The following is a 26,233-nucleotide window of genomic DNA, read 5'->3' as shown; positions in this document are numbered from 1 at the left end:
TCAATCATTCTTTCTTCTGCCATCTCCAATCTGCTATAGAATCCCTCTAAGAAATGTTTTATTCCAGTTAGTGTAGACTTCAACCCCAATATTTCTGTTTGATTCCTTTTAATAATTTTTATCTCTTTATTGAGACCCTCATTTTGCTGATATATCATTTTTCTGATACCCTTTAGTTCTTTTTTCTGTGTTTACCTGTAGCTTTTATAACATATTTAAGACTTTTTTTTCTAAGTCTTTTTCTGGTATGTCCAAAGTCTGGTTTTCTTCACTGATGGTTTCTGAAGTTTTACTTTGTTCCCTTGGGTGGGCCATTGTTTCCTGTTACTTTATTTGCCTTCTGATACTTTGTTGCACACTCTACATTTTAATATTTTAATGTGCTAACTCTGTAATTTAGTTCCTAAATTGTTTGTTCCTTATGTTTGTATACATCTGGTGATATGATAGAGATTTCCATGGACTCCAGAACCTAACAAAAACAGACAAATAAAAAAATCACCTTTTACAAGTTTGCAAATTGGCACTGTGTTAGCTGGTTATCTCCTTCAGCATTAGCCCTCATATCTCAATGAATCTGAAGAACAGCCTGAAGCAAAAGCACTTTTGGGTCATCTCTGTTTATTTCCAGGTAAGCATCTTGTCCTGGGCATGTACTGGTAGCTCAGGAATTCCCCCATTTATAGGGATCCAAATGCCCCATCTTTCCCTTATGAAATACACTATCCCCCATTCAGGGTGCTTTACTGCATGTCCTATAGCCATAATCCATTGCCACCCCACCCCCCAACCACCCCTACCACTTCAGCTTGATTATTTCTTACACAGACTTAGCTGTCAGCAAGTATTTCTGTATTCAAGACAAGTTCTGGAGTGGTGAGCCAAAGGTGAATGTCCTGGTCCAGTCCTTCATGCTGCCACCAGATAGACTGACACAGACATCACTGTACATAGCTGTTACCCTGTTTCCTCTGGCATGTCATCATTGAGAGTGTTGGCCAGTTTCACAGTGAACTGGAGCAGGTGTCAGGGAAAAGCCAACAAGGGTGCCATAAGTTTTTCCTACCAACTTTAGGTTGTTTTTTCTTTATTTAGTGCTCACTCAGTTACTGCAATCCTTGAAGTGCTTTCCAGAGCCCTGGGAAGATGACTCTGTCAGCTTTTACTATTTGTTCAAAGATTCTGTGGGTGAACAGAACTCTGGAGCATTTCACCCTGCCATCTTTGTTGGCCAGGAGTCCATATGCAAGACATTCGCAAAGCAGTTTACATGCATTATCTCATAAAATCTCTGTAAAACTCTATCAAAAAGGTTGTATCATTAAGCCACTTTATGGATAAAGAAACTCAAACACCAAGGTAATTCAATGCTTTCTATATGCCAGACATTGTTCTATGTACTTCGCATAATTGAACTCATTTCGCCCTCATAATACCTCTCTGAGGTAAGTACTATTTTCATCACCATTTTATAAATGGTTAAACCAAGGCAAAAATGAATTGTCATTTGTATGTGGTCACAGTTAACTATCACAACTGTACTCAATGACACTGTGTGGTCACTTATCTTTTGATATCAAAATAAAAGCTCAAAAGTATAAGTATCCTTGGGTCATTTATCTCACAAAGCCAAGATAAAGGTTCAGGGTCACTGGTGACTTTGCAGAGAAACTTCAGTAGAGTGGAGAACAATAGAGCACAAGCTTGCAAGCAAGTGGGGGTGGTGGTGGTGGGAGATGAGGGAGCAAGTCATTTTTTTTTTGCATACTGTAATGGTGGGGGTCATATTTCATTCTTTTTCCTTGTGAGGATCCTGTCATTGCAGCACCATTTGTTTTGTTTTTTGGGAAGTGCATGGGCCAGGAATCAAATCTGGGTCTCCTGCACGGCAGATGAGAATTCCACCACTGAACTAGCCTTGCTCCCCTGGAATAAGCCCTTTTACTCAATCCTTTATGTATGATAGAATCCATTGGAGAGGTTTTCCAACTACTATATAGGGGTAAGGGCCATACTCCTGGATATTCTGATTCAGAAGGTCTTGGGCACAGCCTGGGAGACTTGTGTTTTGAAAAGTCTCCCAGGAGATGTGCACAAAAGATTGAGGGCCACAATAGTAGAGTCAAAAAAAAAAAAAAAAAAAAAAAAAAAAACCAAGAAATTTGGTTGAAGGGTTCAATGGGTTTATAACCTATTGCAGAAGGACCAGCTGTCACATGCTGTTGGTGGAAACGCAACATGAACAACCTCTTTGGAAGACAACTTATCAGAAGGTAACAAAATGCAGAATGCCAGCATTTTCACTTACAGGTATCCTTTATTCTACAGATATACTCTCATGTGTGTGCAAATATATGGATTCAGGTTTTTCACTGTAGCACTCTGCAATAACCTTGATGAGAATAACCCAAAAATGCACTAAAAAAAAAACTTGGGCAATGCATTTATAATATAGCTGGATTGATGGGAATAAAGAGCAGTTGTTAAAGGCCACAATGTAGTTTCTGCTATGAAAAGATCTGTCAGACATCTGTCTGATTTTTCATTTTGTGCTCCATATCTTGAGCATGATAGGCAGTTAAATATTTGCTGAATGAATACCTGTTAAATGACTTTCTTTAAACTAATGTGTAGGACAGTTTTATGGTAGGCTCTCACCCCATGGCTCTCTCCCTTTATTCACTCACCATTGGCAGCTATGCCAGCTTCTTTCAGTTTCTCTGACAGGCTAATCTCGTTCTCACCCCTGGACCTTTGCACAGGCTGTTACCACTGCCTAGAATGTTCTTCCTCCCACTCTTTGCATGGGTGGCTCCTGCCCATCATTTAGGTCTTAGCTTAAATGACGTCTCCTCTGAGTTGTCCTCTGTGACCACCCCATAGAAGTAAGTCCTCTCCAATTATTCTGCTCTTATTCTCATTTCTTTCTTCCATATAACTTTGTTACAAACAAATATATTTACTCACAGGTTTATTTTCTGACCCCCATATGTGCCTAGGAACTCCATGGAAGTAAGAACCATGACTTAGTACAATACCCCAGGACCTAGAACAGCACCCACTCTATAGTAAGTACCCAGCAACAGAAAGAGTAAACTAGTAAATAAATGAGTGAATCCTCAATGGTAACTTTTGGAAGAGGAAGCATGGTGCAGAGAAAACAGAAGTAAACTAAGAATTTGAAGACCTGGGTTCTGATCTTGGCCAAGATGCTGACAGACCATGTGCCTACAGATAAGCAATATAACTTCTCTTGGTCTATCGTATCTAAGAAAAATGAAGCGAGAGGATGAGATGACTTCCACAGTCCTTCTGGGGCTAAGGATCTAGGATTCCACAGTCATCAGAAGTACAAATAGAAACCAAAGAAAAATCCATAAAATATAAGTCTCTATAATTACAACATTCTTTGTTCACAATTAACCTTCTTCCCTCTCTGGTACCCAATAAAATATATTTCACACCTGGCACTCAAAAATGCAATTGTCCAATGGATTTCTCACTTGCAGCTCACATCTTCAGAAAGTAACAGATGACACTGATGCTTGAGGTGGAAATACCCAACCAGAATGAAGCAATCTATCTTGAAATAGTCATATCTTTTGAAAAAGAATCAAAATACAACATGCATCTGGCCAGCAAAATTACTACGAAGAATAAAGAAAATAATGGTGTCTAACGCCAAAGGTCAACCTTCAGGCTGAGAAATGAGAAAGTCTGCCTTCTCTGAAAAGATGAAGCCAAGGAAAAAAATCATATTATCTCAGCAAAACAACTGCACATGTGTGGGTTTTGAGTAGGTCAAGGTTTAATTTCAAACTTTAAGCAGTTAATAAAGAGAGCACACAAAATCCTTCAGCTATGAGATGGGAAAATAGTCATAGCTGCATGCACTAGTCCAATACAGAAGTATATAGAGTATTTCTAAAGTCTATTTCATAGCTAAAATTCATGTGTAACTTGGTTTTGTGGTTGCCTTTGCAGTCTGTACGTGCAGGGCGTTATAAATACTCTTCAGGGGTCCTGCCTCCCTCTCACACCCTAAAGCATCAATCAAATTCACCATGTAGCCATCAAAGTCCATTTGGAGGGTACTCTGTAACCCAAACCAGCTGCAGGCTAACTGCTCGGCCACAGGAGCCATGCCATTTCCTCCTCAGGCTCCTCTCTCCCGTGCCCACGTGCCTGGAGACGGTGTCCAGCTACCCCATTTACAGGAACCCCCTGCCCACCTCCAGCACATGGGTATGCAGTGCCATATTTAGCTCAGCCTACCCATAGTTCACTCACCCAACCAGGTGAAGCCAGACACCAAGTGAGCACAAAGAAGAAAGGGTTTTCTGTCTCAAGCATCTGTCTGTGTGAAGTTAGTGGCTTTTCAAAGGCTACCACTTTGGTGTCTACACATCAAATTCTTGGGGTGCTTAATTTAGAGGCAGCAAATATAGTCACCTAGTGCCAGAAAGCAAAATTAGGTAAACTATGATATTTCAAGGCAAGAAAATAAAACAATTTGGGAATGGATATGTGTCCATGTGTATACATTTATACACACGTATATATATCATATGTGAATGTGTGCTCAAACAATGAGGATATGGCTTACTGCCAAACATTAAGAAAAGTTTTAAAAATTTACAACGCTGGGAAAAAGTATACAAAGGCATAAATCTTAGCATTTTCTCCCAATCAGTCCTAAACTACCAGAACAGGAATGCAAACCTTTAATACAGCATAACTCAAGGAATTGAGAGTTTAACAGAAAATCTGACTCTCACTTGGGCCCTGACAAAATATATCAAAAAAAGACAGAACTTTTGTTAAATGCTATCTCTAGCAATAATGATAACAATGATGGTAAAAGTAATCGTGTCTGTCATTCCTCGAACATTTCTTTGCACAAGAAACTGCAGTAATGACATTACATTATGATCCCATTTATTCCCATAAGCCTGAAGTAACTAGTCTTCTTATTGCCATTTTAAAGATGAGAAGACTGAGGCACAGTGAGATTCAGAAATCTCAGTATCACAGCACTGTGAAGCAGAAGGGGGAATAGATTCCAGGTCAGTATAACTAGATTAAAGTGGAATGTCATTGTCACCGAAACATAGCTTCTTCTCTAAAATGGAAAATGGGACAGGGACAAAAACTGAACCTGAAGAAAGAAAGAAAAATGAAAAGAACTCAAGGAACTTCCCGGATGACTGAGACCTCTAAGGAGCCACTATCACCCACAAAGTTGACATAATGCTGGCAAAAGAAGGTTTCTGTGCAGTTGTAAAAAAAATATATCGAAGCTTCCACAGTGTAGAAGCAGCCATTTAAAAGTTGGAGACCCAATCAGCATATTATTTATATGATACCAAAACCTAGCTTGCTTCTTTCCTAATAAAATAATGTCTATAGCTCAGAATGAAAAAAAAAAGTAGGTTACAAAACATGCCAGAATGCTCCCTTCCTCATGCACCTGGTCCCTATTCTAAGTAGACACCTCGGATGATATTCACCCCAAAGAGGCACTCTTCTTTTTCCAAGACATTTTACGAAATCCCCCTTTGGAACCACTTCTAGAGCCTGAGACATTTTTGGTAGGAAGTATACCAAAGCCTCACTTTATAGCCACACATCTTTCAGAGCCACGTCTGAGGAATAAGGCTGCTGATCGAAATAGGGAATGCTGGTTTCAGGGAAGAATGGATGTGCCATGGTGACAAAAGAATAAGACCATGTCTCTCGTGTGGCTTTTAAGTAGCAGCTGTCATACTGGGAATTGTATACAAGTTCCAAGGATGATGGCTGAGAAGGGAGACCCTCATGTGAAAATGTGAATGCCAGAGATTTAAGGTGGTGGCAGTGATAGAGACCTACTGCTTGCACAGGATTGAACATTGGCCGAATGAATCAATGACTCCATTCATCTGCCGATTAAATAATGAGCAAACAAACTCTCTGCTAATGAAAAAAATTCTTCACTCATATAATAGTTAACATTCAAAGACATAAACACTCAGAAAATTACACTTCATTGGAGAACTAAAATATGAAGACCAAGGCTAAGGGCCTGCTGCTCATTTTGCCACCTTTCTCCAGTCGTTTCCAGTCTGTAGACTCTGTGCCCATATGTGGGTATACAGGTGCCAGCTACACACGGCAGCTACTCGGAGAGCAGGTGGGAATTAGGAGCCCTCTAGTCCCCTGGTTAAGCTCCCCTCCCTGCTGTCCTGACAGCCATGTCAAAGAGCTTGCAATGATGATGGTGCCCCTGGCAGTCAAACAAGAAAGGGAAAAGATTAGGCTGGTTCTCCAAAGATGTACCTTCTCAAGTGGCAACAAGTATGCCTCTTGCAAGACAACCCTATTCACTTGTTTTTCACTTTTTTTTTTGGCATGGGCAGGCACCAGGAATCAAACCCGGGTCTCCAGCATGGCAGGTGAGAACTCTGCCTGCTGAGCCACCATGGCCCGCCCCACAACCCTATTAAAACAAACCTCATGACAAAATCTAGATAGTGGATCCTCTATTGATGGTTGGCCTATCTGATTATTCAGTCATTCATCATCACACATTTATTAATAATTAATGTTCTATTTCTACCTATCTGGCACTGAAAAGACAGGGTTGAATAAGATGCCTTCCTTCCTGCCAAGGAGATCTCCACGGAGCCTGAGTCAGAACACAAGCCCTGCTGCTCCTCCAAGCCCCCTACACATCTTGCCAATCAGCATTAGCACCTTCCTTTCCATTCCTGATGGGCACTGCTTCCCAGTTCTTCTCCACTCCATGGCAGGCAACTACCAGCATTCTGAAGAACAGCCATGGAAGCAGAACTTACATTCAGTTCTGTTAGTTATAACAATTCATTTACTTAGTCAAAAAATAGGTATTGAATGTTACCATGGGCCAGCCCCATTCTGGATACACGATATAGAGTCCCTGTTTTCTAGGGAGGGAGAAGGACAAAGTCCCCATGGGCTCATTGGAAAGGCAGCTAATTCAACATGTGAATGGACATTATTAATTAAGGATGTGATATAAAAGAAGGTAAAATTAGGTAGGAACATAAAGAATGACAAGGATGATTAATTAGGCAGAGTATTTAGAGAGTTTCTCTCTGAAGAGATGGCACTTATGCAGATGCCCACATAATGTGAAGAACGGAGTCACCCATATCTGAGGAAAGAATGTTCTAGTCAGAAGGAACATCAAGTGCCAAGACCCGAGGGCAGGGCCGGCTGGAAGGCTGGTGTGCAGAAGCAGAGTCAGCGAGGGGTAGAGCAGGGGAGAGGGCACCCTGGGAGAGTCAGAGCCGATTGCCCAGGGTGCTGCATGCTCATCAAGGTCTTTGGGAAGCCATCTCAAGTGTCCACGGTGAATAATATCAACATGCTCATCTGCATCATGGCAGCAGCAGCCGATACCCGTTCCCTGCAGGGTCCTATGCTCTAAATGATCCCACAACACCGGGAGCATCTGAGATCTGGAAACATAACAACCTTGTCACATATCACCAACTAGTGTGTGGCAGCATCAGGAGTTAACCCATGATCTTAACCACTGTGGTAAGCACAAGCCTTAGAATAAACAATTACAACTCTGCATGGTAAAGAGATCAAAGATTTATGCCTGCCCTAAAATTGTAAAACAAGCCCTGCTAGTGATTTATGAATGCATGTCTATAGCTTCTGTTGTAAAGCTCCAGCAACTGTGTCTCACATAGTTTCCTAAAGTCCAGGGTTCAGCTCACTGGGAGGTGCGGATGCCTGGGCTGGGAAGACCAGATGATGGAAAAGTCCCTTCATCATCAACTCTCAGATAGAGTGAGGCAGTTTACAAGTTTAACCTCAGTATTATTGTATAACTTTATTAATTCATGTGTATCACCTCAGTAGTAGTGTCGTGTAACTTTATGAATTTATGTGTATTTCTGCATATCACCTTATGAATTCATGTATGAAATTATGTACTCCTAAAGCATGTCAAAAGCAGGGAGCAAAGCAAAATGTCTGCGGCATCCGACTGCCCCTGGTCATGCCCGCAGACCCTTGCCTCGGGTCATGTCTGCAGAGCAGGGGTCCTCTGCGCATGTCCCATCTCAGACAAAAGAAATTCTGCACCTTTCTAGCGTTCACTGCCCATTCCCATAGTAACTTCCACCTTGCTTACTAACCTACATAATCTGGAACCAGAACATTTGGGGCTCAGACTTCGGATGGAGAGTCCTCTGGGCCTGCTGGTAAGAAAGTTTTGTCGACTTCTCAAGGGTCAGGTGCTTTCTTGGGTGATCGGAGCTCTCCTTACTTCAAGAGGATGCTGATAATGAGCTCAGGTAAAACTGTTCCATGAAATACAAGAATGGGGAAAAAAACATCCCCTGTATTCTACAATAAGTGATCTTAAAAGTAACTAGACTAACAAAATAAAAACCATAAATAGACATTTTGATTATTTTATCTATATCCCCATACATTTATATTTTCAAACCTGAAAAAACTTCTTGAAATTTCTCTTTGGGGAAAAAAAATAGATGGCTTTATTTTCAGGATAGCTTGTACTCAGACATCTACCATGAGATTTCTTGAATCATAAGTGATAGAAAGAAGTGGTCATCAGAACTCCGGGAAGGGGCCCAGCCCTTAGCCTGGACATATTTGCAGGGAAACCCAACAAAGCTGCAGGAGCTGACTTGGTGGAAAAACTCAAATCACCTTTGCTTAGAACATTCTTTTCCTGGACTTACACTGCCACTTAGTCCAATCTATATAAAAAAAAATCCTTTTGGGTTTTATTCCCTCCATCTCCTACTATGCCTCATATTATAAGTATGCCTTTACGGTTATATCTGTCCATTAGACAGGGTGAGGGAGAAGCAAGAACCTGGTCTTGGAAACACAAGAAGTTAGTACAGAGTGTGACACAAATAACTGTTGAATTAAATAATTTCTGAATGAACCTTTCATTTAAAGAATGCAATACAGTGAGATATGGCCTTATTTTTATTTGGGAAAAATAAGCTTTGAGAGTTAAAAACATTACAGAATCTGTTAACACTGAAATGAGCCCCTTCTGCCCTCCTGCAATGTATATCCCAGATTGTGTAGCCGTTAAGTATGCAATTCTAACTACTACCCTGGTCTCAAACACTGGGCTTTAATGTACATGTGGTAATACCTGTGAAGTGAAACTTTATCCAGGTGACCTAGCCACAGTCGAGTATGGTCTTAATCCCCCATTTAGGGTAAGGGGAGAAATAACCTTGTAAGATGAGTAGAGCCATCATTAAGCCAGGTTATGAGAAGTGAAGGTCATTCAGAAATTATAGGCCCATTCATGGTAAGATTCAGGCCTCCAGGAGACACACATTCAAGAATATTATTTATCTCTTAACATTTTCAAGTTCGTGCTTTTCTAATTTCTCATAAGGATCCTTTCACAGCCAAAAAAGTACAACCAAAATAAAAATAAGCATGCTGGCAATGATACAGGGATACTCTGTGCTATATTTTCAGCCCATATAATTGATTTTGACAGCATAATAGGAACCTAAAAGCGCTATGTAATATTCCACACCACCAATGCGCTTTCTTAGCAAGAACAGTGCAAAACTGCATCCAAATGAGAATTTACAATGGATACCTTAAAAAGTTCAATTTTATGTTTTAAGGCTGGTATAATTTCCATATCTTCATCCAAAACATTCTTCATCATATTTGTATTTGGGGCATAAATAATGTGAGCTTATAATCATACGTCAATGCAGACTTCAGAGTAAAGGAACGAAAGAAATAAATATTATTAGGCCTGTCATGAAGATTTTTAAAGTTTGCATCACAATAACTATCAATCAGTGCAAAGTTTTAACGAAGTATTCTCCGAAGTCAAATTCTCCTGGCCAATCATTCTAACAAAACTGTTTTTTTAAATCAAGTAGCGGACTCAAAGCCATTGCAAAATGCCCAGATAAACTGTGATTCAGCAAGGTCAATATTAGGCTCAATTTAGTGTCACTGCAGAATTTGTTCAATCTTTAACTGTATTTGAAAGCTAATAGTGAATTTTAGTTATGGGCACTGTGAATCACCTAGGGCAGGCTGTGTCTAAGTTTCACTAAATAGTCATTCTTTGCCATATTAACAGATGTTATAGGAAAAGAAAAAGGCTTCCTTTGTCAAATTATTTAGAGACACTTTCAAGGAAAGAGCATTAAACAGGTCTCTTAACTGCAGGACTTCTCAGAGCCTTTAATATGTTAACATGTGTAGTGACTCATGCAAAGGCAGTTGACAAATGGAGCATTTTTCCTTATAGTATCCCACAGAACTCTCACTTCGATAAACGTGCTTTGGGAAATGGGAACCTAGATAATATCAATTCCGGTTTTTGTCAAATTAGTCTCTTTTCTATTTTCCCACAGCTCACTCTGACCCACAGATTGGGGGGTGGGGGAGATAGTTCCTATTGACACAGTGGCTTATTAAAATAATAGTCTACTTCAAAAGCAATTACATTTAAAAGCCACATAGCTCTTGCACTTGAGAAATAAGTCTGTAGTCTGGCGGCTCCGTTCTGAGTAGCTCCTGCATTGTGTATCTTGTGACCAGACTGTCACAGTTTCAATCTTTATCTTACAGCAAAAGGGAACAATAGGTAAATGTATGGTATGTATTATTATAACCTTCTAAAGCAAGAAAACATTTTGGTGTACATTACAAAAGTCTTCTTTAAATGTCCGATCTCTCACTGCAGATGGAGAAAAGAAAGAATTCTTAGAGTAATTCATATTTAAAGCCAGGACTTTGTCAGATTGGTACTGAAAGAAACTGATGTTCCATTTCCCCTGATTCCCGACTGTAAGATAGTCTCCTTTGGGGCAGTAGCATGCCCAATTGGTTCAAGAACCTCCTTCTCATGAGGGTGCTTTGAAATCACCATGTGTATGCAAACATTCAGGATCCCAGGGTTTCAGAGGTGGAACCTTCCTCAATACAGGCCTCTCATTCTGTAGATGAGAAGACCCACTTGTTCAAGGTCACACAGCTAATGAGTGACTGAACCTAGACCAGGAATCAGACCCCTAACTCCCTGCTCAGTACTCTCAACCCTCACTCCCACTGGACTCTTGCAGATCTGCTGCAGAGCTGTGGTTCAGAAGGCCTTCTGGAAGCATCTGCTCTGGCGTACCAGAGCCAAGTCTCCTGCTACAGACCCAGCCACATTGCACTGCCCCTTTAAAATGATCTTCCAGCATAGTACAGACAAGCAACACATGTTCTGGTTCATTCACAGAAGCTGCTGCAATTCAGATGCTGGGAGATGGACACCTTTATTCAGAAGAAAAGATCTGGAGATACTGAGGAGAAAAAAAATCTGTCCTACTAACTGTTAAATCCCAGCAGGTAGCACAACCCCAGGCATTCAAAAGATGCTCAAAAACATCATTAGGAATTCCTGCTGAACTTTAAGAAGAATTTAAGTCTGTACTATTAGTTAGAGGAAACTTATCCTCTTCTCCATAAAATCTACAAGAAATGTCCTTAACCAAGTTTTTCCACATAACTTTTTTTTATCTGTCTTTGAAGCAGCCTGACCATTATCCTCAACACAGGCATACCTCAGAGATATTGCGAGTTCAGTTCCAGACCACTGCAATAAAGCAAATATCTCAATAAAGCAAGAAACAATTTTTTGGTTTCCCAGTAATATAAAAATCATGTGTACACTATACCGTAGTCTATTAAGTGTGCAATAGCATTATGACTTTTAAAAAAATCACTGTACATAACTTAATTAAAAATAATTTATTGCTAACAAATGCTAACCATCATCAGAGATTCAGTGAGTCGTGATCTTTTGGCTGGCAGAGGGTCTTGCCTCGATGTTGATGGCTGCAGATTCATCAGGGTGGGGTAGCTGCAGCAATTTCTTATAGTAAGACAACAATGAAGTTTGCCACGTTGATCAACCCTTCCTTTCATGAAAGGTCTCTTTGTAGTATACGAAGCTGTTTGATAGCATTTTCTCCACAGTAGAACTTCTTTCAAAATTGGAGTTCATCTTCTCAAACCACTGTTTTATCAATAAAGTTGATGTGATCTTCTAAATCTTTTGTTGTCATTTCAACAAAGTGCATGGCAGCTTCACCAGGGGTAGATTCTATCTCAAGAAACCACTTTCTTTGCCCAACAAAAAAAGAAGCATCTGTTAAAGTTTTAACATAAGATTGTAGCAATTCAGTCACATCTTCATGCTCTACTCTAATTCTAGTTCTTTTGCTATTTCCACTACATCTACAATTACTTCCTCCACTAAAGTCTTGAATTCCTCAAAGTCATGCATGAGGGTTGGAGTCAACTTCTTCCAAACTCCTGTGAATGTTGACATTTTGACTTCCTGCCATGAATCAAAAATGTTCTTAATGGCATCTAGAATGGTGAATCCTTTCCAGAAGGTTTTCCAATTCACTTTGCCTAGATCCATTAAGAGGAATCACCATGCATGGTAGCTATAGCTTACAACATGTACTTCTTAAATAATGAGCCCCAAAAGTCAAAACGACTTCTTGATGCATGATCTGCAGAATGGATGTTGGGTTAGCAGACATAAAAACATTAATCTCATTGTACATCTCCAGCAGAGTTTTTGGGTGACTAGGTGCTTTGTCAAAGAGTAGTATTACTTTGAAAGGAATTTTTTTTTCTGAACAATAAATCCCAACAGTGGTACCTAAAATATTTGGTAAACCATGCTGTAAACAGATTTTGTTGTTTCATTTATAGAGAAGAGGCAGAGTAGATTTAGCATAATCCTTAAGATCAGTAGGATGCTTGGAATGGTAAATGAGTATTGACTTCAACTTAAAGTCACCACTTGCATTATCACCTAACAAGAGAGTCAGCCTGTCCTTTGATGCTTTGAAGCCAGACACTGACTTCTCTTCTTGAGCTAGGAAAATACTAGGTGACATCTTCTTCCGATAAGGGCTGTTTCACTTACACTGAAAATCTGTTGTTTAGTGTAGCCATCTTCTTCATTTCTCCTAGTGATATCTTCTAGATAACTTGCTGCAGCTTCTATATCAGCACTTGATGATTCACGTTATATTTATATGTGATGGAGATAGCTTCTTTCATTAAACCTCATGAAGCAACCTCTTCAAGCTTCAGACTTTTCTTTTGCAGCTTCCTCAACCTCTCTTGGCCTTTGTACGATTGAAGAGAGTTAAGACCTTGCTCTGGATTAGGCTTTTGCTCCAGAGAATGTTGTGTCTGGTTTGATCTTCTATTCAAACCACTCAAACTTTCTCCATATCGGCAATAAGTCTGTTTCATTTTCTCATCACTCATGTGTTCACTAGAGCAGTACTTTTTTCTTTTCTTTTTGCATGGACAGGCACCAGGAATCAAAACCAGGTCTCCGGCATGGCAGCCAAGAACTCTGACTGCTGAGCCACTGTGGCCTGCCCTAGAGTAGCACTTTTAATTTCCTTTAAGAACTTTTCCTTTGCATCCACAACTTGGCTGACTTGTTTGGCACAAGAGGCCTAGCTTTTGGTTTCTCAGCTTTTGGCATGCCGTCCTCACTAAACTTGATCATTTCTAGGTTTTGATTTAAAGTGAGAGACATACAACTCTTCCTTTTACTTGAACTTTCAGAAGCCACTATAGGGTTATTAATTGGTCTATTTTCAATATACTTATGTCTCAGGGAATAGAGAGGCCTAAGGAGAGGGAGAGAGATGGAGAATGGCTGTCCATGGAGCAGTCAGAATATACCTCACATTTACCTATTAAGTTTGCCATCTTATATGGGCATGGTCGGTGGTACCCCAATATAATTATAATAATAACATCAAAGATCACAGATTACAGATTGCCATAACAGATATAATAATAATGAAGACATTTATAATACTGTGAGAATTACCAAAATGTGACATAGAGACACAAAGTGAGAACATGCTGTTGAACAAATGGTGCCAATAGATGTTCCTGATGCAAAGTTGCCACAGATGTTGACTTTGTAAAAAATGAAATATCTACAAAGCATGATAAAATAAGATTTGCCAAAAAAATGAAAAAAAATACATTAAAAAATTTTTTAAATAAGGTTTGCCTGTTATTACCAATGCTATGATATCCACTGATGAATTTTCTAAGCAATCCACACTGGTTTTCCATAATAAGAGTTACCTTTCCTGAGTCTCTTTGTGGGTGACACTCATTCTATAGATGAGGAAAAGTTACAAAGAGATAAATAACTTAAACCAATCTTTATTTAAATCTAAAGAGTCTTACGCTCCCTACCTGCTCTCACAGCCATTTTCTCAACCACCAATATACCACTTCTTTAGTTATTCTAATTTTAAAGACATAAGAGAGACATAAGAAATGATAAAATATTCCATTTATTAAGTATAGATAAAGCTTAACTTATTTTGAAAGGTAATTTTCTGGCATTGTAGAGGGTCAATTTAATACCCATACTATGGAGTTCAGTTCTGACCTTTGAACTTGACTGTTAATGGTTCAAAAATTACTAAAGGCAGATGTATCTTATGGGGCCAGAGGACTGCACAGAGGTCACCAGGATGTCAAAGTCTTGGGATCTGCTATCTCCTTTGCCACTAACTTCCTGCGAGATCTTAGGCAAATCATTTGCTTTTACTGGGCCCTGCCTTCCTCATAAGCAAAACAAGGGACTTGTGTTAAATAAAGTCTAAGGCCCTTTCTAGCAAGATAAACTTACAATTATTTACCCTTTCAGGATTTTTCCAGGCAACAAAAATAAGTGAGATGTAGAGGGAAAATGTAATAACAGAGAAGAAATTAAAAGAATCACATATTGAAGTTACCAATTTCCCAAATGTGTGTTACAGGACAGACTATTAAGTGAATAGGAATAGATTTTTATAGTTGTATTTTCCTTTGTGAGATTTGTATCTAAATCATTGCCCATGTCATTGATTGTTGTTTCCTTAATCTGGAGTGTTTGAATACACAGCTTAGCAGTGCTTTGGACAAGCCATAAGTCAAATTTAACATTTTTTAAAATTAGCCATGCCCAGCTCTCTGCCTTGGGCAATGATGTGCTGAAATACCAGCATCTATTAAAAAGAGGTTATTGATGTCAGGGTGACACGTGCCATGATTTGCAGGTGCCCTCCTGTGTAACCTTTGGTAGCCATATCTCAGAGTAAACCTGAGGTAATTACCCCGGCCGGGGAGAGTTGGTTTAACTGGACTAGTTCTTTTGATGCATGCTGAATGTGACTGCCCCCCAGGGAATACCCCAGTCCCACATGTGGGAGTTATTACATAAAAGCTACTGTTGAAAAAAATAAAGAGGTGTGTCATCAGAATTCTTTTGCTTCTCTCAGTCCCCTTTCCTTCAAAGTGTAGGTTTATCAGTAATGCTGTCATCATATCTACTTTGAAAATCATACTACACATGCTCTGGATTTAGGTAGAATAGCAAAAGGTATAGTTGCTCCCAGGTGCACACCAGCGAGGTCTCATTTCTTTGGGGCTTTTAAAGCACCATTTCCAGTTGGAAAACTTTTGCCTAGGGAAGCATTTTATTCCTAACATCCAAAGCTGAGCCTTCATCTGTCCTTCACAGGAAGAACTCATAGTGGTGCTACCTCCTCAAACCTCTACCTTTCAGTGAGACCCACGGCTGTGGATGAGTCACTGGACAGCTATCTGAGTCTGTTTCCTCATCCATAAAATGCGGACATCCAAAGTCGCTGAGCCCAAGTCTCGTCCTTGTGATCAGTGGGAGGTCTGCGGCCTGACCAGCCTGTGAATGTGCACTGAAAAGCATGCAGGGCTCTGGCTTAGCAGGGTGACTGGTTTTTGTTGTTGTTGTTGTCGTTTTATGTTGATCATCAGAGTGATTTTAATAAATATATAAAAATATCTTTCCAATTTCCAGTCCTAAACCTCACCTTAAAACAAGCCCAGAGGTCAGAGTTAGGGTTAAACTGAGGAAAGGCAGGTTCCAAAAAGTAAGTCTCCTCTCTCCCCAGCACACTGGAGATCATAGTAGAAAAGATGCTGCCTTTCTTTACCTATTTACATTTTTCGAACAAAAAAGCACAAAATGGGACAATGTCTAAAAATATATTCTGAGCTTCCTTAGTATCCACCCCCGAATGAATAAGAGACGACCGGATCATTCTCATGAAGTTCTTTTGTCCAACCCTCCCTGAATCTTGTCATTCCAGAGCATTCACAACTCTCCCTCCATAACAACAATGATTTCATTTGACAACTATATTGCATTTCATTCTGCAGGATCTTCAGCCTTTAGCAAACAAACATTCACTCTGCCTAGGATGGTCCAAGAGCTACTAATGGAGTGAAACCTGAAAACCCTTCAGAGAAGAATAATGAACTCTGCTCTGTCTCCAGGGGGTCATTTAGTAGGTAGATTAGGCAACACTTGATTAAGGGTGAACCTCTCTTTTCCATAGGAATATATTGTGTTTGTACAGAGGGGCTGTATGAAGTGGAGGATTAGGTCACAAATCCTCAGGAAAAAGCAGAAGCCGTTTCTCAGGAGAAATATGCAAGTTTGCGTATATTTGGAAACACAAGCAATACTTTATTGGGAGGAAAGAAGAAAAAATCCACATACAACAGTTTTATTTACATGATTTCACTTGGCTTCTTGGAACATTTCTAACAAATGGTTAGTTCCCAAGTACATTGCACAGGATGCCTTGTCACCCCTGTCAGTTTGTGAGTTACTACAAAGAATAACGACTTCAACTCAAGGCTACCAGAAACTGATTGTCAAATGAGATTTTCCACAACTGCCTATTGGGACCTGCTACAACAAAAGTCGTTTTGGGCTTGTGGGGGATTAGAGTGTAAAAGAAAAATAAATGTCAAAATAAATCCCAAGGACAAAAAGCATTCAGTCCTACTCATCAATGTTCTATGTCCTCTGTAGACTTGCAAATACTTGAGTATTTCTGTTCATCTGAAACCTTGAACAGAATTTAGAAATTTGGGATGATGTTTCAACAACACAGCAGAATTTATCCACAATTTAATGGAACCTTTAAATCTCTAACTATCAAGGTAGAACATTGTAAAATAAGCAAACAAATAATACACTCACTGTGTTTTTTTAAAATCATATTACATTCTGATGAAAATTGGAATAAATGTGGCTTTTCTTTGAAATCTGTTAGAAGGATTTCTCTAATCTTTCCATGTGGTGAAAAAGATGGCTGAAATGGAGCCTTCCTAAATCACTCTACACCGTGCCTGTTACGGAACAGCCATGAAAAACTAGGAACTAAATAAACGAATTTTGACAATGATGAATATCTTAACTCTGCTGGTCAGGTTTCTTTTAATGGGAGTACTTAGGTAAGTGGAGTATAACATAGGAACACAGATCACAGTAATAGTAACAATTTAAGCTTAAGGAACTGAAGGAGAAATGAATTCAACTCAGTGACTTGGAGAGATGAACATATAGATATGATGCTTAAAAAATGCTGCTTAAAACATACATATCCTTCTGCAAAGAAGCAACTTAGCAAACCTTGGGAACTTCATAACGAACTATACATTTTGCTGAAAGCTATGCATTTTTGAGGTTGACATTGTTTGTTACACTTCCTTTCCTAGCTGCATCCAACTCTAATTGGATGAGCAAAATAAAAGAAGTCCCATTGGGAAAAAGTCATGGAAATACAGTCCTACACAAATTGAAAAATAAAATTGTCTTTCCAGCTCTTTTTAGAGCTCTACTAAAAGGATGAGACTAAATAGGAACATTCGTTAGCTTTTCAAACTGATCACACTCGGGTTTAACCACTAGCCGAGAAGAAGCTTTACAGTTCCCTGGGACCCTATAATTTGGAAACGGAAGCACACAAGAACAGACTTTAGTTTTCAGGCAATAAATTGAGGAGAATTCCACAGACATACAACAGAAAAGGAGCATAAAATACTGGCTTGTGCATTGCTTAGGATGTTAGTTCATTAACTCGATAAGTTGCACAGGGAAAAGGCAGCCAAAATCTACAAATATGTCCATTGGGACTTCAAATAGGTATATTTACTCCGCAAGCGATAGCTAGAGATTGGCGAGGGGGGAAGAGGGGAAGACAGGCCATCCCATTCTGGTAATGATAATTTAATGTGAATCGCCGGAAAGACACCTTGTTGAAAAAATCTCCATATGGGCTCTAGAGGGACATGCAGAAATCCAAAACCCCAATGCCAGACATAACTATCATGTTCCCTAATCTGTGTTCCAGGGAAGAGTTCTACAGAATTATACAACAAAAATCATGATCTTTCACCACCACCTTTCACATGCAATTCAAAATAAACTTGAAAAATGCTTAATTTTTCCTCCTTATTGCCTAAAATGATTTTTAGTGCTTTAGCGGAAACCCGCATTTACTGGTGTGTGTTTTGTATCTGTGTTACTCATCAGTATAAAATCGTTGCAAAGAATTGTGAGGCAATACTCCCAGGGGTCACACTGTCTTCATGGTTTAAAGCTCGTGATGGGCCTTGCTGAGAGACAGCTCTAGTAACTGGATCCCACATAGGTGCTAGGCTCTTTCACAGGCTTTATCTCATTCACCCAGGAGTTAATCCCCTTTACAGATGAAAAGAGAGAGAGAGAGAGAGAGAGAGAGAGAGAGAGAGAGACTCAGAATGGTTCTCTGCCTTACTCAAGGTCCTGAGCAGATAATATTAAGGGTCAGCATCTGAACACTGGATAGTTCAACCCCATGGCATTTTTCCCCTTCCTTCATATTCTCCCTGCCAATTCTCCAAGGAAAGAGTTAAGAAATTTAATTTTCTTAAATTAAGAATTAAAGTAAGAGATTAAGAAATTAAATCAAGAACACCTTCTATTCCTATAGATTGTGAATGATTTCCACTCAGAAAAAATAATTCAAGGTATTTTTAACCAAAAAGAGAACTCAGGATAACGATACTAAATTGCCACCTGCCCTGGATGGGTCAAGGGGACCCACTTAGGGTGCACTCTCTTTATTTGCAACATTTAGCCAGCTGGCACGCTTCATTGTGTCCACAGAGTTTTTAAAAATTGTACCAACTCTCTAAAATCCATAGATTTTACATAAAAATTCATGTTTTTTTTTTTTACTTACCTTGGAAAATCAGAGGGTCTGGCAAATATAAGCCTACCTCAATGCTCAGGCAAAGCTGCACCACTGTCACCACAGATGAAGCCAGGACGCCCGAGCTCCCCACAGTTCCTACCAGTCTCTATTAGAGCTGCACAATTGAACCAATTACAGTTGCAATTATTATTTTTCTTAGAGTAATAGTTCGCTGAACTTCATGTCTTTTGATAGATTGAATGACTGACCTCAATTCTTTACCCATCATTATATCTAACTTTTTATTAAAATCTCTTCATGGGTAGAACATACTTTCCCCATCCTTGACTCTGAGCTTGGCCATAGGCCTTGCTTTAGCCAATGCAATAGGGTGGAAATCACAGTGTCAGTTCTAAGCCTAGGCTTTACAAGGTCTTGCATGCTTTTGTTTGCTATCTCGTGCCTTTGCTACTTCAATGAGAAGATTTTCTCCTTGGTCAATGCCTTGTCTTCAGCCTGAGACTCATAATGAACATGCAGAACAGAGCTGTACCAGCTACCCACAGACCTGCAGTGAGAAGCAGAGGGGCCCAGCCAAGCCTATTGTATTGATGCTTTAAAGCCACGAGTTTTGTGATTTGGCATACAGAATTTTTGTGGCACTTGATAAATAATACAAGCCTGACCAAAAAAAAAAAGAGAGAGAGAGAGGCTGAAAGAATCGGATATCATAAGTTTTCTTATGCTTGTTTGTTATTTATGTTAATAGTCTGGCGCCCTGAAAGCATTTGAGCTTGCAACTTCTACCACAAAATTATAAACTTAAAAAGGTCAGGACTGTGAAATTTTCTTAATATGACTATATATCTAGGTTTGCCTAATATGGTCCGGCTTTCCCTATTGCCATTACGACCTGGTTTTAACAGTCACTTTCTATTCAACTTTGTCTCCAATTTCCATACTAACTAGTTGAATCTCTTTGACTTCCCCTGTAGAGACTGATCCAACTGCTATTGTTGCAGGCAATAATAGACTCTGAGATTTTTCTGGATATAATGCCCATTTGGCTGGTTGAAATCATGAAGTCAGGGAATCCACCCATTACAAAACACACATGTAAAAAAACATCAGATTTAGGAGGCACCCGTCCCCTAACCACCAAACAACCACCCAAGCCACCAACCAATCAATCCACAGAGGCAAATTCTGGTTAATTGACAAAAGGGTTTAACCGGCTAAACGATCAAGAGTAAGTACTCAACATAACAGCAATGTTAAAAAATCAAGTGCCCTGGAAAGTTGTGTCTTCAGAAGGCAGTAATTATTGCATTTGAACACATGTGCTTAACAATCCAGGAAAGTAGGAGGTTCACTCTCTATTAACCTTACCCAGAGACATTTTCATCAAAATTAATCACAACTGCTTTTTATTGCATTTCAAATGTTATCCTTTATTTGGGGTGGTCAGGAATGCAACTAAACAATTCCAGACCATGCTATCTTTTATGAATAGTCTAAGAGGTAGTTATCAAGCTTTTTTATGAAACTATTGCTGTACGAAAGTTAATGGGCCAAATCAAAACATTAGTTTCAAAAACTGCACGTCCTTAGAAAAGAAAAAAAAAGCTATATATAGAAAAGACAGATGCTTTCACGCTCGGTGCAATCAGAGAACAACTACATAAATGCCCATAGGTGTAACAGATAAGACTTCTTTAATGCTTCTTTCACCTTTCTTCCTTATTATTAGTATAATTGTAATTATTGATACTGAATTTTGAGCATGCCCTATACCAAATACAATTCTAAATTCTTTATATGCATGGACTCTTCAATCTTCACAAGAACTCTATGGAGTAGGTGCAGTTATTATTCCCATTTTACAGAATAGAAGATTGAGGTTTAGGGAGGCTAAGTAATCTCTGCAAGGACACTCAGCTTAGCACAAAATCCAGGCATTCTAGCTCCACAGTCAGTTAAAGAAAATAGCAACAGTGCTCACTTCACTGAAAACTGCTGCCACAATCAACTGCTCAGTTATGTTTTGTGCCCTGACTATGCCTTCCTCCATCCAACCTGTTGCTTTTGCTGTCCATTCTTCTGCTTGACCTTACTGTCCTGCCCCTCCCATGTTAAATTCATTCAGCTAAAATCCTACCTGTTTGATGAAGTCTTACTGGATCCCATAGTTTTCTTGCCCTCCTCTCTTCATCTCCTGATGAAGTACTCCAGAACTCTCATCATCTAAAGACAACCACAGCTTACTCTGAACCCTGGCTCTGGCACTTATTAGCTAAGTGACCTTGGACAAGTTGTTTAACCCCTCTGAGCCTGTTTCTTCTAATATATCAAATGTGATAATAATAGTTAACTTAACCCATCTGATGGCTGTAGTGAATGTGGTTTTACCTACCTACCACTCCTTCCAATGACAGATCTAATGTCTTTGTTGTGGGAGGACACCTACCCCCATTCTCAGTCCATGTGATTTGGGTGAAGCCAACTCCTACCCCCATTTCTCTGGGGACAATCACATGACCCTGGCTTGGCCAATCTATGCATTCTATCAGCCCTTGAACTTTGGCTAGAACTACTAAAAAGGGACCATTCTCCTCCCCCTAAGGTATCTGCCACTTGTAGAACATAAGAAACTGGCTGCTGATGGCCAGGTCACCACTCCCTGTGGGGAACCTTCTTGAGAATCAAACAACAAAGAGTCAAACAGACCTGAGAACTGGAGACAGATTCCTGATGTCATTGTTTGAACATGTGAATTCAGTAAGGTCTGAAGTCCACCCCTGTACTTTTCAGTTAATTGAATCAACCAATTCATGTTTTGCTTCATTCAGACTAAGTTCTGTTCTTCTCATTTGCAGCTAAGAGTCCCAACCAACCTGGCTGTCATGAGAATTACATGAGATCATAGCTAATATAAAGTACATAATAGTGCGCTATTTCAAAACGTTGAAATGTTCAATAAATGGTACCTACTACCATTCTTCTACAGTAGTTCCTTAAAGGCTGGAAGACTTATCTCCACTCTCTATTAGGACGTCATTTAATAAATTTTCTGATCAGTAAAATGTATATGATAATGCCTAAATCACCAAAATCCGGGGAAGGAATAAATGAGAATATAAAGTATTAAAACGTTGAGCGAAGTTTATTATTATCTCAGTCTTTAGACTAAGATCTATTATCTCATATTGACAAATGGAGAAACTGAGACTCACAGAAGTCCCAGCCTCCCACGATGTGATCTGCCACAAGCATTGAGGAAGCTGTTGACTCAAATAAGCTACTGGTCCATGCTAAGGTGGCCCTACAACTAACACTGAACTACACAGGTAAATACTAAAATCAAGCATCGATGTGAAGTGGGCTTGAGTTACATCATTAAAGCATTGGTGAGACAAAGAATAAAAAGAAACTAATTTGACTGAGTCCCTTCCAGGTGTCATGTTCTCTGTAAAGCATTTCCTTATATTTCCTACTCCAGAATAATTCTTTATTTCTTTTTAGCTCCATTAAAAAATAAACTATAGTACATGCTACAATGATCTAACTTCTTCTATCTCCAAGGAGGAAACCTAATATATAACTGGAGAAAGACACTAATTAATAAGCAAAATTTAACATGAACTCTGGCCAAGCAGAACTTGAGCTGTTCTGTTTAAAGGCACACTGGAATAAATAAAAGAACTTCAAAGAAATGCCCTATTTTAGCTTGAATGTTTTATTGAGCACATGGGGAGAACTCATTCCTCAAAAATTAGGACTGGTTAATGAGGAAAAATTGGTGTTTGCAGTCCGTTGGTTGGTTTTTGAGATAGGGTTGTCCACTGAAAGATAACCGTATCCCACGGAAAAGACAGAATAATGACCTGTCTCTGAGGCTCAGAGCACTGAACAAAACAAACCAAGTTTTGTAAACTGCCTGTGATCAGCTTAAAGCAGCCTTTTCTAAAAACACACACATTTCCCTTGTATAACTCCAGGGCAAATTAGATATAAATCCAGAAGGAAGACATGAATATGTTTTAAGTTTTTTACCAACCATATAGACACAGTCCTTGCCTTTTCGGATAAAGAAAAAGATCCAAGAGACTCTGCAGGGTTACTAGCCTCCAGCATGGGCTGCTTTTCTAGGGCACCACTTTGAAAATGATGCTCCATTTTCACAAAGGCCTGTTGGATTCCTGGGAGTACAGTGTTAGCACTGAACACAGAGTAGAGGCAAGCCCGCCATTTCTGTGCATACTTCCCCACAGCAGTGGCTACATTTCAGAGAGAGTTGATCTCCAGTTCAGAGATGGGAAGGAGGCGCTGGGACTCACCTGCAAATGCTGCGGGTTGTCCGCCATGCTGTCTTCTCGCCTGCGGACTTCTTCCAGTAACTGTGCGTTCTTCTTCTTTTCCAACTGCTGGTTGTGTTTGAGGTTGGCCACTTTCTTATTCTGATCCTTCATATGCCTGGGAAAAGTTGGCACGGCTCGGTTAAATTCATCGTATGTTATCACAATAGATTCAAGAAGTATTAAGCATATTGTATCTCAATATGGTATTAGGAAAAGTAGGGCCCTTAGGATATGTCATTCATTCAATCACAAATATGTATTAGGCACCCACTTTGTGGGAAAGTATTAACATCTTATTTTATTATCAATGTATGCATTTGATGTCAAAGAAATGAGGTTAATTCTCCAAACTCAAAACTTACAACTACATGCAATTTCCTTTTTACTCACAGAGCATAGTTTACTGGGGAAGACAAACAAGTAGCAAGGTGACTATTCAATAAATACAAGTAAGGTCTCCTAATGTTAAAGAAACAAGCAGGATGCAGTTAGAATGCCAATGCATATGTAAGCACAAGTGGTGGGTGAGGCGACGACATGAGATGCTGCAGTTAGGGACGGCAGATGAGACCACGTCCCAGACTCGGGAAAGTCAACAGATAGATGGGTGGTGGCGCTGCCCAGGGCGAGAAGAGTGTGTATAATTCTGGGTCCTTAAAGGAACTGGGAAGTGGCAGTGAGGCTGGCAGGGGTGAGGGAGGGGAGGGATGGTAGGAGAGAGGACTGCAAAGGCACACAGTACACTAGGGTCCTTGGTGGGGCATTTCATTTCCTCTAAGTGGTTGTTATTCTAATTGTTGTTATTCTTTTGGATCATGTTCTTATTCTGAGAACATGATCCATTACCTTTGATTTAGAAATAACAATCACAAGGCTCCAATCAAGTACATTGTCATCACTCAGGTCAAACAGAATAACACTTTGGCTAATCCTAATTTTAAAAAAACCCCAACACATGAAGTAAAAGTTGTAAATGAATCCAAAGGACATCCAAGAGCTGTATCATAACATGATCAAGTAGGGAGAACTCTAAGGATTGAGGAGGGACTGGAAGGAAAAATTCCCGGGAGTTACAGGCCTGAGGCAGACTATTTCTCCAACAGCATTCAGAAAAACATTCTACAAATTTAGGCAGCCACATCCACAGCAGCTGTTTTACATCTAATCAAACATAGGAGGAGTGAGGAGGGCAGCAGAAAGGGCTTCGAAGCAGCAATTCCAGAGAGAGGAGGGGTGTAGGGCAGTCTTGCGTGGGACCTTTCTCATCTCTCTACCCTCTCCCAGGCATTGCTGTTACCAGTTGCTTCTCGTCCCCTCCCCGGCCCCAAATACCCAAACAAGCTTGCTGAGTATCCTGACTTCTTGCTTCCTGATTGAACAAGGATAGAGTCACTCCAAAGCTCATACTAACCCAGGACAGACACTTTCCAGTTCCCTAAGAAACAAGGCCAGTGCTCAGTGATGGGACAGGAGGGTGGCCTGACTGGGGAGATCATTTAATTAGAAGATATTTTTATAAAGAAATACATTTAATTACTTTGGATAACAATATTCAAATTTATTACTTTGAAATGCAGCATTAAATAGAATCAATTACATTTTTTTTCTGAATGGCAGTGACATCTAAAACAGATTACTACTGCAAACATAATTTGCATCTTTGGAGAACTCCCACAAAATTCTTTGCAGCAGTCTGAACACATAAAGACTCTTTCTTCAGGAATACTGAAATGAAAAATTTTTCACTCAACCCTAAAATAAAAAACAAACTCCAAATCCATATATCCTTTTTAAGCTCTGTGAGTTAAGAGTAATTGACTAAGAAAAATGGGGAACTGACATTAGGACACTATAAGGGAAACTCGTCTTCAGCATTCTCCACACACTCCTTCAAATACTGGCTTATGTAGGACGTCAATGATTTAAAAAGAAAAAGTTGTGTTTTGAATGGTACTGCTTAGGATTTGGGCCAATTAAATCGACACAGAGCACGGTGACGTCTTTATACATGCGAATACCAACAGATACACACAGAGTGTGCACGTCCCCCTGTGGGATTGCTACACAGGTAGAAATGCATTTCTAGCAGCAGAACCCTTTCTTCCCATAAAAACGTACACAGAAGCCAAAAGATAAAAGCAGAATTGTCCTGGCAGAGGCAGGAGGAGTGGGGGTAGAGAAGAGGTGAGCAGAGCCTCATCTACTGGACAACCCTCTCACGTGACTCCTCAGAGGATGCCCTAAGGCGACAGGAAGCAAGGTTGAAACTGCGGTTTGTGGACTAGGAGGGGAGAGAGAGAGAAGCAAGGCAGATGTCGCAAAATTTTAAAATACCAGGTGGCTTGGAGAAGAGAAAATGCCCCCGCAGAAACACAGCAGGCACTTTTTTGAAGCAATGACTACGGTGAATTTCCTAGTAATAACTTCAATATCTCCAAGAAATGAAGTCTGCAGCCATCAGCCCCCACATTTTCCTTCACCCCAGAAGTAAATCCACACTGAATACACCAATGTGTACAATCCAGGAGCACTCTCACTGGTCTATAAACTCTGGAAGATAGGAACCCTGGAACACAGACTGCAGAGCCCTGCTTGCCAGGCCACCTCAGAACGAAAGTGTCGCTGATGCTACTTCCCAAACTCCCAAACTCCCCAGGCTCTCCCAAAGACTAGCCTGCTCCACATTCAGGAAAAAAAAAAATTCAGTGAATTGTTTCTCCTAGGAAACACCATTAAACACATATTCAAAATGCAAAAAAAAAAAAAAAA

General features: G+C 39.8%; 1 protein-coding gene across 1 annotated transcript in view; it reads right to left on the bottom strand.

The window, feature by feature from the left end:
- The window catches only part of ERC2 (ELKS/RAB6-interacting/CAST family member 2), an 865,607-nt gene that overhangs the window by 251,306 nt on the left and 588,068 nt on the right, over nucleotides 1–26,233 (bottom strand). The window contains exon 12 of the mRNA XM_077128970.1: nucleotides 23,444–23,579. Within this exon, the coding sequence (XP_076985085.1) occupies nucleotides 23,444–23,579 (136 nt within the window). The remainder of the gene's footprint in view (nucleotides 1–23,443; nucleotides 23,580–26,233) is intronic.

Source organism: Tamandua tetradactyla, chromosome 15 (assembly GCF_023851605.1).
Source record: "Tamandua tetradactyla isolate mTamTet1 chromosome 15, mTamTet1.pri, whole genome shotgun sequence".
Taxonomy (NCBI): domain Eukaryota; kingdom Metazoa; phylum Chordata; class Mammalia; order Pilosa; family Myrmecophagidae; genus Tamandua; species Tamandua tetradactyla.
This window is presented reverse-complemented; position numbering and strand designations above follow the sequence as displayed.